General features: G+C 43.0%; 1 protein-coding gene across 4 annotated transcripts in view; it reads left to right on the plus strand.

Moving 5' to 3' along the window:
- The window catches only part of ltbp1 (latent transforming growth factor beta binding protein 1), a 432,638-nt gene that overhangs the window by 24,283 nt on the left and 394,341 nt on the right, over positions 1–14,014 (plus strand). For all 4 annotated transcript variants that reach the window (XM_059648686.1, XM_059648685.1, XM_059648688.1 and 1 more), the window contains exon 3: positions 9,175–9,457. In XM_059648686.1, coding sequence (XP_059504669.1) covers positions 9,175–9,457 — 283 coding nt within the window. The remainder of the gene's footprint in view (positions 1–9,174; positions 9,458–14,014) is intronic.

A 14,014-nucleotide genomic window follows, 5' to 3' on the forward strand; every position in this document is an offset into this window, starting at 1 on the left:
AGAAGGACAGGTCTATACCATCTACCATCCAATGGCCTGGCAGAAAGAGCAGTCCAAACTTCAAAGGCAGCCTACAGCCTCACTCGATACCAAACTGTCTCGGTTCCCGTTTGATTATAGGACCATCGCACATGCAACTACAGGGATAGCTCCAGAGAGTTGCCAAATAGTAGAAGATTCCACACCATGTTAAATCTGATCTCCTGGACTTGGTATGGGGTGGGGCCGGAGGATGAAATCGTATTAGGAATGCCAATGCCGGACACCAGACTCTGCCAAGTGAGTCAAACAGTTTGATGCAAGGAATGACATTTGGCCTAAGAATCCCGGAAATCGCTCTGCATGGATAAGAGGCATGGTCAACCAGTGACGTCTGAGGCTTGGGTAGGTGAGACAGTCCTGAACAAGCACGTGGACAAATCAAAACTGCAAAGCCACAAACGATACGTGAGCAAAACGTATCCTGCCCCTTGGAACAGTTGGAAAGGATTCCAGAACCCGTGGCTTCACCCTCTCTGTTAAGCGTTGATGAGCCCTCAGAATCAGGAACGGATGTATTTGATGAAGTCATGGGCTGTTATAAAGAAGAGAATGAAATTCTACCAATGTGCTCCTGGTTGAAGTGGTGAGCTCCCATGTGATACACACTGCTCGTGTCAGATGTTGAGACGGAAAAACTTGACCCGGTGCTAAAATGCCCCAGGACGCTTTCTAAGAAGAAGGACCGGCATCTGTCCTCGACTCGGAGCGCGAGGGATGTAGTGATTGTAACAAGGTCAGCCAACTGGACTTCTTATACATTGTTTGACTGGGGCTGTTAATCTGGTCCCATCAGGGAGCCCTGGCTAACAGATTTAAAAGGAGAGTGCAGCTCTGTAGCCGTGGCTGTGTGAGTTGAAAGATAATGGATTGGAAATCCATTGACATTTCCGTACATACATTCAAATTGAGCCCACTGTTTTGGGGGACATTTTGGCCTACTGTCTGCCTTTCTCCTGCAGCTATATTTGAGACCAGGTGTCCCTGGAGATGGAGAACATGGCCCACAAATGCTGCCAATGCCTTTAGGGAGAGATAAGTGCAACAGGGATTGGAGTGTTTCATTTACCCCTCCAATTCCTATTTTGAATCCACACCCTCCCGAATCACTTTATTCACATAAGCATTTTCCTTATTGGGCTTTAGTTGTTGCTTATTCCCTGGCCACATGGGTGTTTTTCCTGGAGATGGAAATATTGAATAAAATTATTTGTGCAATGGCGTCTTTACTGAGTCCCTTGTACTTACACACACGTAACATGGGTGCTGTGGGGGAAAAGATGCACTAAAACTAAATTAAAAGTGGAGTGTCAGAGATACTGACACCCTGAGAGCTGGCTCTGAAGAGGCAGTACTAAAGTCAAGGATTGTTCATGCGTAAATAAAGGGGGACTTGGTGACAGGATACCAGCTTCCGTAGAATTATTTTAGTTGTAAAAGAATCCTTGTTAACTTTCCAGGATAATAAGAAATAATGGTCCATGTGACTTGGTTACCCTTGACCAACAGGAAGAGAATTAAGTCCAAGAGCCATACAGCTGCCCAGCTCGAAGGAAAGCTTGGGGGAGAAGTACACAGCTGCAGATATGAATAAGTGCTGCAGCACAACACAAATGTCAAATTCCTGGTGTGTTTAGGAGCAAGTCAAGTTTCTACATTAAAGTTAGTTTGGCAGTACAGGTAAAATTAGAACTCCAGAAACTCTTTGGGAAGTGACTCACTCAGGTGAAAGAGACTGAATCCTTAAAGCAGAGGATGTGATTGCGCATGAGATATTGTTGATTGGTCGTTAGAAAGCTACTGATTGGGAGTGTATTCCATGGGGATTCATGTGACATATGGAGAGAGAGAGGCTGGTGTCTTGTTGGTGCTTACTGTAGCCTGGGACGATGAATGAAGTGCAGCTGTTATTGAATGTGATTCAAGGGCCATATCAACTGAGAAGAACGTGAGAGAGCTGATGAACTAGAGATCGTGTTGGAAATTCTGTGAAAGTTTGTGTGGGACTGATGCAGGTATTTCTGGTTGAATAAGGTTGTTGTACCTTTTCCATTTAAAAGGAGATTAATCTTTTTGATGTATAATTTGTCTGTTAATTAATGTTTAATTTTCGTTTCCATTCATTTCACTATTCATTTTAGAGTAAAAATCAGAAGAACTGAAGTCTTGTTGAGAACCTCTTAATTTGCATGCCATTTGGTGAATTTGATGATGTTGATTAATGGTTCCCCTGCACGGCCCATAAAAGTGCAATGTTATATTAACTTAAGTTGTGTTGAACATGTGCTTACCACATTCTGAATGGACCATTTTGTGACAGATGAGAAAGGAATTCACAGAAGGTGAAAGCAGGTCAGGCAGCTCATCTTGGGTTCTTTTCTATTTTCCAACTTGAAGCCTGAAGTGAACAGGCAATTTGCTCCTCTTTCATTGATGTCTGCAATTTGGGAGAGGATACTGTTGGATCTCACATTTTCCAATGAGTGTCCGAATCTGGCTATAGATTAGATTCCCTACAGTGTAGAAACAGGCCCTTCGGCCCAACAAGTCCACACCGCCCCTTTGAGCATCCCACCCAGACCCATCCCCCTATAACCCACACACCCCTGAACATAGATTCAGGTACAACTTTATTTTGGTACAACTTCATTACAGCCTCGGATTTTCTTCACAGTAAAGCACACAAAAACTTCAGATCATATACAGTTGAAGCTTAGAGCATACATGGCCCCCCCCCCGACACACACACATACACACACACATATACATACACACACACATATACACACACACACATATACACACACACACACATATACACACACACACACATATACACACACACGCACATACATACACACACACACATGCTATTGGTCAGCGATGCTGTGATTGGCTTGGCTCTCTTGTACAGCATTTTAAAGAGGTGAACAGACAGGTGGTCCCGCCCTGGGCATGATAATTTCAAAGACTTTCTTATCTTTTCACAATGGGATAACATTTGGCGGCTACACATTCTAACTCTGTTAAGACAGACCTGCTGTTGTTCTACTTGTGGAGACTGCATTAAGCAAGTATTTTCCCACATACTGTAACTGCTGTAGCCATGGGCAGCTGTTGGCCATTTTGTGCCACCCAGTCATTGACAGCCCTAACACAACCTCCGAAGCAGCAGTCAATGTATCCACCTTCGGGCAAATTAGCAGAACAACTGCAATAACCACTTCAAATCCTCGACACTGTCAGGGAAGTCTACTGTCTATTCCTGTAGTGTTGGTTATACTAAAGAGGAGAATGCTCGTGTTAGTAAGAACCAAACTAATAAACTAATGCACAAAGTATTATTTCATAATCGTGAAAGCCTTGTATTTTCCATTCAGGTACACTTGGCCCATATTCTATAAATATATCTATATTTTGAAATAATTTGTGGATGTGGGCATCACTGCAAAGACCTGCAATTATTTTCTATCTCTAATTGCCCATGACCTGTGTAGCCATTTCAGAGTCAGCCACGTAACTGTGAGTCTGGAGTCATCTCGCAAACATGCTCCGTCCCATATAACGCGTAATGGACCAATATGTTTTCACAGGAATCTGACAGGTTCTGGGTCACAGTTACTGAGGCCAGGTTTGTCATTCCAGATATATTTATCCTCAAGTGGTGGAATTTGAATAATCTTCTTTCAGGGCCCTGACTGTTGTTTGAGTGACATAACCATTATTTTACCGCGCTCAGCACTGGCATGTATTTGTAAATGCCCAGCTGCTTCCCAAGATTAAACCATCTGGAAGTTTTAGTTTATTCAAGTAAAGAACACTCAAATATGCACATGTACAGCATGCCTGGAGTGCAAATGACAGATCTTGAACTTTTATACACAAAGTAAAGTAGATTTTTTTTTGTTTGTTACCTTCATGGCCTTCCTCCGCCGGAAATGGAAAATGATGACATACTAACCCAATGAAAGCTGTTGTTTTTATGGTGAAATGTATGCCTTATTTCATATGCACCACGTTGGCTGTGGGCTTGTATATACTTTCACAAATGAACCCCAGATGTATGTCTGCGAATGTTTCCTGTTCATTCACTGACTGTCAGGAAATGGAATAAAATTAAGATACAAGAAGTTAAAAAAATTGCTTCAATGGCATGTCAGATTGTTAGGTCACTATTCATAGCAGGTGCCTGCATGTTGAACATTGATGTCTGATGATCTTGAGTTACTGCTGAACACAATGCTGCTTCCAAACCAAATGGATATGCAGCATCGCTCTTCCTGAGTAATCTGGCCTTCAGAATGGAGAATTACTGGTTTCCATAAAGACGGAAGAATCAAAAATGCTGTAAATGATTTTTATTTCGTTCATTTCGGAGGAATTACTGTGCTATTTGTGGAGCTCAATGTTCACAATTGAGTGAACCACATTCTTTATGTTCCTGAAAAGCAGTCAAGTTAAAAATTAGATTGCAGTAAATCATTTTTATTTCCGTCACTCGAGTAATTGAGACTGTGTTACAGATTTCAAATCTGCTCCAGACATTCCCCCTGAATTATCCTACCTGCTACGCAGATGTATGATTTGAGATTGGGAGTGTAATAATGGGAGAGGTCCACTTGTTGAATAGTCTACAGTCCTGGGGATTTGACTTCATATGAGCCCCTGCAACTTCTGAAAAACACTCTGATGAATGTTCAAGTGAACGGAGGTCCATATTGTGGAGAGGACCAAAACTAGAATTTAAAAAAACTTCTTCCCTGAGATGCGGGGTCCATCCCTAATTGCCCTCAAGTGTGTGGCTTGCTTGGTCATTTCAGGGAGCAGTTAATAGTCAATAATACAGCTGTATTTCTGGAGTCACCTGTAGACCAGATGGGTATGGACAGCAGATGTTCTTCCCTAAAGGCCACAGAGTCAACCTTTTAGTGTTGTCAGCCTATCTTTCACAGTGTTTCTTAAACTCCACACTGCATGTGATTACCTTATTTGTATAGTAGTAACTGTTTAACAAGCATTGTTCAGAGTACACTGTTGGTTTGAAGAGCCCATATTTTCTCTGCGTGATTTCATGCTTTTTACAAAAGTATGCAAAGTGTCCCAATTTGCCAGTCCTTTAGGCTCCAATTGAGAGAAAGCCAGGACCAAGGTGGAGTGGAGCATCTGTACTCAACAAGAATTACTGTTTCATAAACCCCCTTATAAAACTGCCTGTTACAGACCTGTAGACAGACACAGACAGAAATGGATAAAAAAGGTTCTGTGGATGGATGGAAAGACCAGGAAGGCAGTTCAATTCCTGTCCCCTGTCCACAGGGTTAGCTGAGATGATCCTTTCAGCCTGCTGCTCGATGATTTTCCTACTCCAAAAACTTTCACTTTGTTTGCAGGAGATGCAGGGTGACTGGTTCACACTTATTCCTCTCACTTATTGGTTAAGAGCCACAGCTTACAGGAACTGATGAGGGAGATAAACTGCAACAAAGGAGGAATGGAATTGTGGGAGATATAGCAGTTTGGATCGGAAATTGGCTTGTTGAAAGAAGACAGAGGGTGGTAGTTGATGGGAAATGTTCGTCCTGGAGACCAGTTACTAGTGGTGTACTGCAAGGGTCGGTGTTGGGTCCACTGCTGTTTGTCATTTTTATCAATGACCTGGATGAGAGCGTAGAAGGATGGGTTAGTAAATTTGCAGACGACACTAAGGTCGGTGGAGTTGTGGATAGTGACGAAGGATGCTGTAGGTTGCAGAGAGACATAGATAAGCTGCAGAGCTGGGCTGAGAGGTGGCAAATGGAGTTTAATGCAGACAAGTGAGAGGTGATGCACTTTGGTAAGAGTAACCGGAAAGCAAAGTACAGGGCTAATGGTAAGATTCTTAGCAGTGTAGATGAGCAGAGAGATCTCGGTGTCCATATACACAGATCCTTGAAAGTTGCCACCCAGGTTGACAGGGCTGTTAAGAAGGCATACAGTGTTTTAGCTTTTATTAATAGAGGGATTGAGTTCCGGAACCAAGAGGTTATGGTGAAGCTGTACAAAACTCTGGTGCAGCCGCACTTGGAATATTGTGTACAGTTCTGGTCACCGCATTATAAGAAGGATGTGGAAGCTTTGGAAAGGGTGCAGAGGAGATTTACTAGGATGTTGCCTGGTATGGAGGGAAGGTCTTACGAGGAAAGGCTGAGGGACTTGAGGCTGTTTTCATTAGAGAGAAGAAGGTTGAGAGGTGACTTAATTGAAACATATAAAATAATCAGAGGGTTAGATAGGGTGGATAGGGAGATCCTTTTTTCTAGGATGGTGACGGTGAGCACGAGGGGGCATAGCTTTAAATTGAGGGGCGAAGGATATAGGACAGATGTCAGAGGTAGTTTCTTTACTCAGAGAGTAGTAAGGGATTGGAACGCTTTGCCTGCAATGGTAGTAGATTTGCCAACTTTAGGTACATTTAAGTCGTCATTGGACAAGCATATGGACGTACATGGAATAGTGTAGGTTAGAGGGGCTTGAGATCGGTATGACAGGTTGGCACAACATCGAGGGCCGAAGGGCCTGTACTGTGCTGTAATGTTCTATGTTAAAAAGAGAAGCTGCTGGAAAAGCTCAGCATGCCTGGCAGCATCTATAAAGAGAAATCAGTATTAATGTTTCAGGCCCGATGACCCTTCTCAGAAGTGGATCAAACTGGCTTTTCCTGCTGAAAAAGCAGTCAGCTTCTTTCTCTTTTTTGGAGAACTGATAGCTTCTGACCAATTATTTGCGCCCACAAGCTGATTAGCTACTTGGGAGCCAATCACATAATTGTTGGCAGGCAGAAGACCTTTTTCATTGATGATTGGTCACAATTCCCCAGTCCAATTTGCTGCTGGCTGAAACTCACTTCAACCGCACCACCCCCCCCCCCACCCCACCTCCTCCCGAGCTCCAGCTTGCTTGTCACAACCTTCTGCATTTTTTGAACAAACAGCAATGTAAACACAATGCATGGAGGTAACTTGCTTTGGAGAAAGTATAGTAATCCTTTCGAGATTTCCTAGTTTTTAAAACAACACCTTTTGTATTTCAGTCCACTATCAAAACTAAAGAAAAATATGAAGATATGATCTCTACAAGTGTCTCTACAGATCAGAGTACCACACAAGCACCTATTGGTCCTGCTGAACAGTTTATTTTCTTGATGGTCGTGCTACTTTCATCTCAGGGCCACTGAGATATCCTCAGTTGCTCTGCAGTACAGCAAGTGTTGTAGTGATCCCACTCCTTTATTGGAATGGAAATTCCTGGGAATTCCTTTGTCCCTAGATCACGTAGCAAGGCAGATGGAGAATGAGAATTTCACTTCTTTGTCTTCCTTTTCGAGAGATTGTGATTATTTGCGGTCCGCTCCTTTGAATCATGACCTACTCGATTGGTCCTCACTGCTGCTACAATTCCATTGGGTTACCAGGCACCATCACTCCGTTCTCCGAGAAAACAGTGAGAGCGTGTTTTCTAAGAGAACTGATGATGCCATTGAAAACGAACCCCTGTAGTGCAAGTCATATCTTGAAGGGAAAGGGGAATTCTAAAAGATTCTTGAGGAGTTGTAACGGGCATTGTATCTTTGTTCTGAGTGTAGCTAGTGAGCTTGTGCATGAAGAGCTTTAACACATTGATGTGTGATCACATGGAACTGGGTATCTAGGATTCAAAATAAGATTCCTCTCCAACCATCCGCTATCCATAGTGTTTTTCAATTAAGCCTGTTGCTGTTCATCCACAGAAGTGTAGCTCTCACATGTCTGGAAATGTTGCTGTTCCCTGCAAATGAAATAAAGGTAAACATAAAGGCATCACAGTTAGCAGCAGATACATGGGAACACCGCCACTTTCAAGTTCCCCTCCAAGCCACTCACCATCCTGACTTTGAAATATATTTCCACTCCTTCCCTGTTGCTGGGTCAAAATCCTGGAATTCTCTCCCTAATGGCATTGTGGGTCAACCCACTGCAGGTGGACAGCAGCAGTTCAGGAAGGCAGCTCATCACCACCTTCTCAAGGGCAACAGGGATCGACAATAAACGTTGGCCACCCAGCAATGCCCACATTCCACAAATGAATGAATGAGGAAAGAAATGTTCCGGAGCTCCATGGGGCTGCTGTCTCATTGGAGAGAGACAACTGGTCGTGAGTTTAACCTGAGAGTCACACTCCTCAGACAAAGGGTGAAGTTAAGAAGCTGGAATCTTCATGGTAACCCCCGTGGGTGTGAGAATTGAACCTGCACATGAACATATGTAGCTTCAAGCAAGTATTATTGAGCCACATTGACCAATAACCTTCAATCGGGTGTTAGTGTAATTCTAAACACACTGGGGATTGTTCATTTGGTGCATTACTGTCATGTACAGTCAACAGAATGTCTTTTTGCCTTGATGGTCATACCCTGTTAATGGAAATTGCCACCTCTGTTGCTCCTGTAGCGTGGCAGTTGCAAACACTTAGCTTCACTTGGCCATCAAATTTTAATCTTCCTCCCTCATCCTGCCTGAAGCAACAGGATCCATCATGACTTTGTGTGATTCTAATAGTTCTACGCTGGGAATTGATGGAAATGTGGAATACAGAACAAAAACAAATCAACAATAATGAATGGTGAAGTAGCTTTGAAGGGCTGTGTGGCCTACATCTACTCCTTTAAAAACCGAACAAAGTGCGGATGCTGGAAATCAGAAATAAAAACAGAAATTGCTGGAAAAGCTCAGCAGGCCTGGTAGCATCTGTGGAGTGAAATCAGAGTCAACGTTTCAGGTTGAGTGACGCTTCCTCAGAACTTTCTTACCACAGATGCTGCCAGACCTGCTGAGCATTTCCAGCAATTTCTGTTTCTATTTCTAAATCTGCTCCTTGCTTACATGTATCCTTATTTGCATTAGCGTAAAGTAGATAAACAGTAGGAATGAAGTAAAGATAGCTGTCCATTCACTGTTGCATATTTTGTACCAATTTGACATTTATATTTCAATAACTCTTCCCAGAATCAAAACAATTGATGAAATCTACCTCTAATTTTGTCCTTCACTTTCCAGATAATTGTTTTGTTCTAGTTTGACATCAGCACTGTCAGTGAAATATGTTTTTTTCCTCTAACAGCGAATTGTTCTCCAAAGTGCCAAAATGGAGGGATGTGCCTACGGCCCCAGCTCTGTGTGTGTAAACCAGGCACCAAAGGCAGATCCTGTGAGGAGACGACATCCAGCACGCATCCCACAAACAATCAGGACACTGTGGCGCAGGGGCAGCCCATTCCACAACAGGTGCCCCAGCAGACCGTGACCCAGAGGTTGGTGCAACCTCCTCAGAAGATCAATTCACTGGGCCACATGTCTCTGACTGTCAAACAGAAACCTTCCATGATGGTGCCCCAGCAGTCTCAGTAAGTCCTGCGCTCACTGCGATTCATAAAACTCTGTGTACGCTATAGCCTGGTTTGTGGATGACACAGAAATAAGGGGGAAGGCAGATGGTGAGGACGGCAAAGTGGTGGCACAAAGAGTTTGTAGGGAGATACCAACAGATTAAATTGATGAACAAAAAAATGGGCAGGTGGGATATTATACGGGAAATTATGACGTTACGCACTTTGGCTGGAAGAAAACAGGACGTGAATATTATTTAAACGTTGAACATTGCAGGACAAAGGGACTGCGGAGGTCCTCATGTAAAAAATCACAAAAAGCCGATATAGAAGTTCAATTAGAATTGGAAAAGCAAATGGAATGTCCGCCTTTATTTCCAAGGGAATGGAGTCTAAAAGTAGGGAAATCTCACTTAAGCAAGACAAGTTAGACCATACTGAGAATACTGTGAACAGTTCTGGGCTCCTTATCTAAGGAAAGATTACTGCAGTTGGAGGCAGTCCAGAGAAGGTTCATTTGGCTGACCTTAGTTATAGAGGGATTTTCTTATGAGCAAGGTTGAGTAGGCTGGGTATATCCTCATTGGAATGGAGAGGAAAGAGAGGCAACCATGCTGAACTATGTAAGATTCTTGGGGGACTTAACAGGTAATAAAACAAAGAATTGCAGATGTTGGAGATCTGAAACCAAAACAAAAATGGCTGGAGAAACTCAGCAGGTCTGGCAGCATCTGTGGAAGAAGCACAGTTAATCTTTCAAGCTTACTGACCCTTCTTCAGAACTGTTAGAAGCTAGGGAAAGGTGATGTGGACAGGGTAGATGCTGAAAAGTGGTTGCCCTTGTGTTGAGAGTCGAGGACGAGAGGGCATCATCTCAGAGTGAGGGTCCACCCATCTAAGACTGAGATGAGGAAGAAGTTCTTCTCAGAGGGCAGTGAATCTGAGTAATTCTTTAGTGCAGAGAGCTGTTGAAGTTAGGTTCTTAACAATATTCAAGAATGAGGTTGACAGATTTATCAATGAAAGAAGCAAGGGTTTTGGGCAAAAGGTAGGGAGATTAAATTGTGCATCATCAAATCAGCCACAATCACATTGTATGACAGAGAGGGCTGAGTGGCCTACTTCTTTCCCTCCATCTTGTGGTGTTAAGGTCTAAAGTCAGAGCCTTGACTGAATGCACCATGCATAGTGCTGGATTGGTCCGTGTTCACTTTGGGGGAAAAAAGAGTGATTAATGTGACATTGCTTTCATTTCTGAAGTAGGCATGAATCAATGAGGGAGGAAGGCAAAGCAAACAATTGTGTAACCAAATTGGTTACTTGATTCACATTGTTCATTCATAAAATCCTTACAGGGCTGAAAGAGGCCATTCAGCCCAATGAGTCTGCATTGACCCTCCAAAGAGCATCCCACCCTATCCATGTAACCCTGCACTTCCTATAGCTAACCCACCCAGATTGCACATCCTTGGACACTACGCACAATTTAGCATCACCAATTCGTCTAACCTGCACATCTTTGGACTGTGGGGGAAACCAGAACACCTGGAGGAAACCCAGACAGACACAGGGAGAATGTGCAAACTCTGCACAGACAGTCACTCGAGACTGGAATTGAACCTGGACCTCTGGCCCTGTGTGTGGCAGCAGTGCTAACCAAAGAGCCACAGTGCCACCCATATCTTCCGTAACATTGCTTGAGACTCCGCAGGAAGACTGGTTTGAGACAGAAAGGTGTTTAGATTGATAAGTGCCCAGGGCCTGTCATGAGAGAGGAACTGAGAATGAGAGAAGTGCAGTGGGTAGGAGAGCAGTCTGGGTTCTGTTGTAGGAGAGTCTACAGGCATCTGTCTCTGTTTCCCTTCAAAGTTCTCTCTGGATATGATTATCCCTCACACGACACATGACTGGTAATACCTGGTTATCTGGAGCGGCAGTCAGTCTGCAGTCTTGCAGACACAAAGGCTTGGCTTTTTGGAAGATTTTACAGCCAGTTTTCCACTGGTTTCTGGACTAAAATAAGGCCAGTATGAAAGCAGCATTTGTGATTTTGTATTTCAGTAATGCAAGTGTTTTATGTTTAATGTTTGGCTGCTTTGTGCACTACACAGTGAATAATTACAGTTACTGTTACTTCTGGAAGAGAGTTCCTCTTGTTCCCCCAATCCCAACTGAGTTTGTAATGTGTATTTTTTGAAGATGTTTTCCACCCACACAGAATGGGTGCATTTCCAATGACTGTGGCTGCTCCCCAGCTGCTGGCAGACTGGCTTGTTACTGGGGGCAATTAAATCTGATCCCATCATCACTCAAAGTCCACAGACAGATACGATGCAGCATGTTTCCTGAGGTCAGAGAGGAGTTACAGCACAGGAGGAAGCCATTCACCTATCATTCACTGGTTCTCTGCAGAGCAATCTGATCAGTCCCATTCCCCTGCTGGTTTATTTCACTCAAGTCCCACCCAATTTCCTTTCAAATTCATTCATTGTCTCTGCTTCTACCACCTTCAAAGTCAACCAGTTCCATGTCATTACCACTTGATGTTCTTCCTTGATAATACTGCTCCATCTCTGTACTCCTAGTCTTTGTACTATCAGCCTTTGCAAACAGTGTAATCTTTATTTACTTTGTAGAAACCTATCACCATCGTTTACACCTCTGTTAAATCCTTCCGGACTTACCTATTCTCCAAGGAGAAATAACGTAAGCTTCCTTATCCTAACCATGTCCCCAAATTCTCTTGTCTTGCTCTAGTAAATCTCCTCTGCAGCCTCTCAGGGATCCTCCTAACCTTTGGAGAATGTGATGACCAGAACTGGATACAGTGCAAAAGCTGTAGCCTAACCAGAACTTTACGAAGATTCAACATGACACCCTTGTTTTTGTACTCCAGCAACAGAATTTAGAAAGCCCAAGATAATATATTCTTTGCTAGTTGATCTGTCTTTCTGTCTTGCCACCACCAAAGATCTCTATGGATGGACCACCAAGCCTGTCAATCCTTGCAGACTCTTTCAAATGGAACCATCTAGTTTTTTTTTAACTGCCTCTCTCTATTCCTTTTGTGCAGAGGAGTCCCTCAGATTTCTCTGTATTAAATTCCATCTGCTACTTGTCTTTGTTCTGCTGGCCTATCTATATGCTGTTGTAATTGATTGGCCATCAGCTACACTTGCACATTTTGTATCATTGGCAAATTTTGACTATTTATTATGTATTCCAATATCTGAGTCATTTCTGTAGAGTAAAATAAACAGCGTTCCTAGCATTGAAACATTGAGGATAACAAACTTCGACCAACTTGCAGTCTAAAATAACAACCATGTACCAGAGCACTCAGTTTCTTGACCATAAAGGTTTTTTTTAAATCCAAGCTGACACTACCCTTCTATTCCATGAACCTCAGTCATTCTAACCACCAGTTTAGGATTATCAATTAAGCCAGCAGTGTTGGCTCACTTGTGTATGCTGGAACCTACATACATTAATAAACAGGGCCTATTTTTTATACACAGAAAGAATAGGTGCACCTATACTGTGTGCCTGTTTCAACTCAACAAAACACATGATAAGACATTTTCTAGCCCATTCCTCAGGGCATTGCTTTGACCAACTAGTAGTCAGCCTTCTTGGTTTATGTTTAAACCAAGTTTGGTGGTTAACTGTCAGTCATCATCTAGCTGGTGTATTCTCCATGGCAATGCCTCCTCCAACAGAGTTCAGTTGTCAACCAATCAGTGCTCTCTTTTCATGCATAAGAAAATATTGTTCCCATTTACTTTACTGTTTCTTGTGAATGTGCTAGTAAGTACAATGTGAAAAGCTTCCAGAAAGTATCTTTTCCCAGCAAGACTCAATCTCAGTTTTGTTAGCCAACCTTTTATACTTTACTGGCTCATTTCCACTGCAAATCTAAAACTTTATAACATGATGATCATTCTTCCCCGACTTCTACCCTCCCCCACCCCCAAAAGCTTGTCCCATATGGCCCACTTCATTCCCTGATACCAGATCCTGCAATGTCACTTTTCTAAATGGGTAGAGAATATACTACTCAAGGATGTTCTCTTGAGCATGGTTCAGAAAATTCCCATTGTCCTTACCCTTTACTCTAAGAGCGTTCCTAATGGTTTAATGAAGTTTCTTGCTATCGCCACTATATATTTCTTGCATTTATCTCTGATTTCCATGCGTTTATCTTTCGCTTTTGTTTCTCTCTCTCTCTTTCACTTACTATCCAATAAAATGTCACTGCTTGTACTATTGTCTCCTTTTTACATCTCACCTCAAACTGAATGGAAGATAACAAAGTGTGAAGCTGGATGAACACAGCAGGCCAAGCAGCATATTAGGAGCACAAAAGCTGACGTTTCGGGCCTAGACCCTTCTTCAGAGAGGGGGATGGGGTGAGGGTTCTGGAATAAATAGGGAGAGAGGGGGAGGCGGACCGAAGATGAATAGAAAAGAAGATAGGTGGAGAGGAGAGTATAGGTGGGGAGGTAGGGAGAGGATAGGTCAGCCCAGGGAAGACAGACAGGTCAAGGAGGTGGGATGAGGTAGTAGGTAGGAGAT

This window comes from Stegostoma tigrinum, chromosome 9 (assembly GCF_030684315.1).
Source record: "Stegostoma tigrinum isolate sSteTig4 chromosome 9, sSteTig4.hap1, whole genome shotgun sequence".
NCBI lineage: Eukaryota > Metazoa > Chordata > Chondrichthyes > Orectolobiformes > Stegostomatidae > Stegostoma > Stegostoma tigrinum.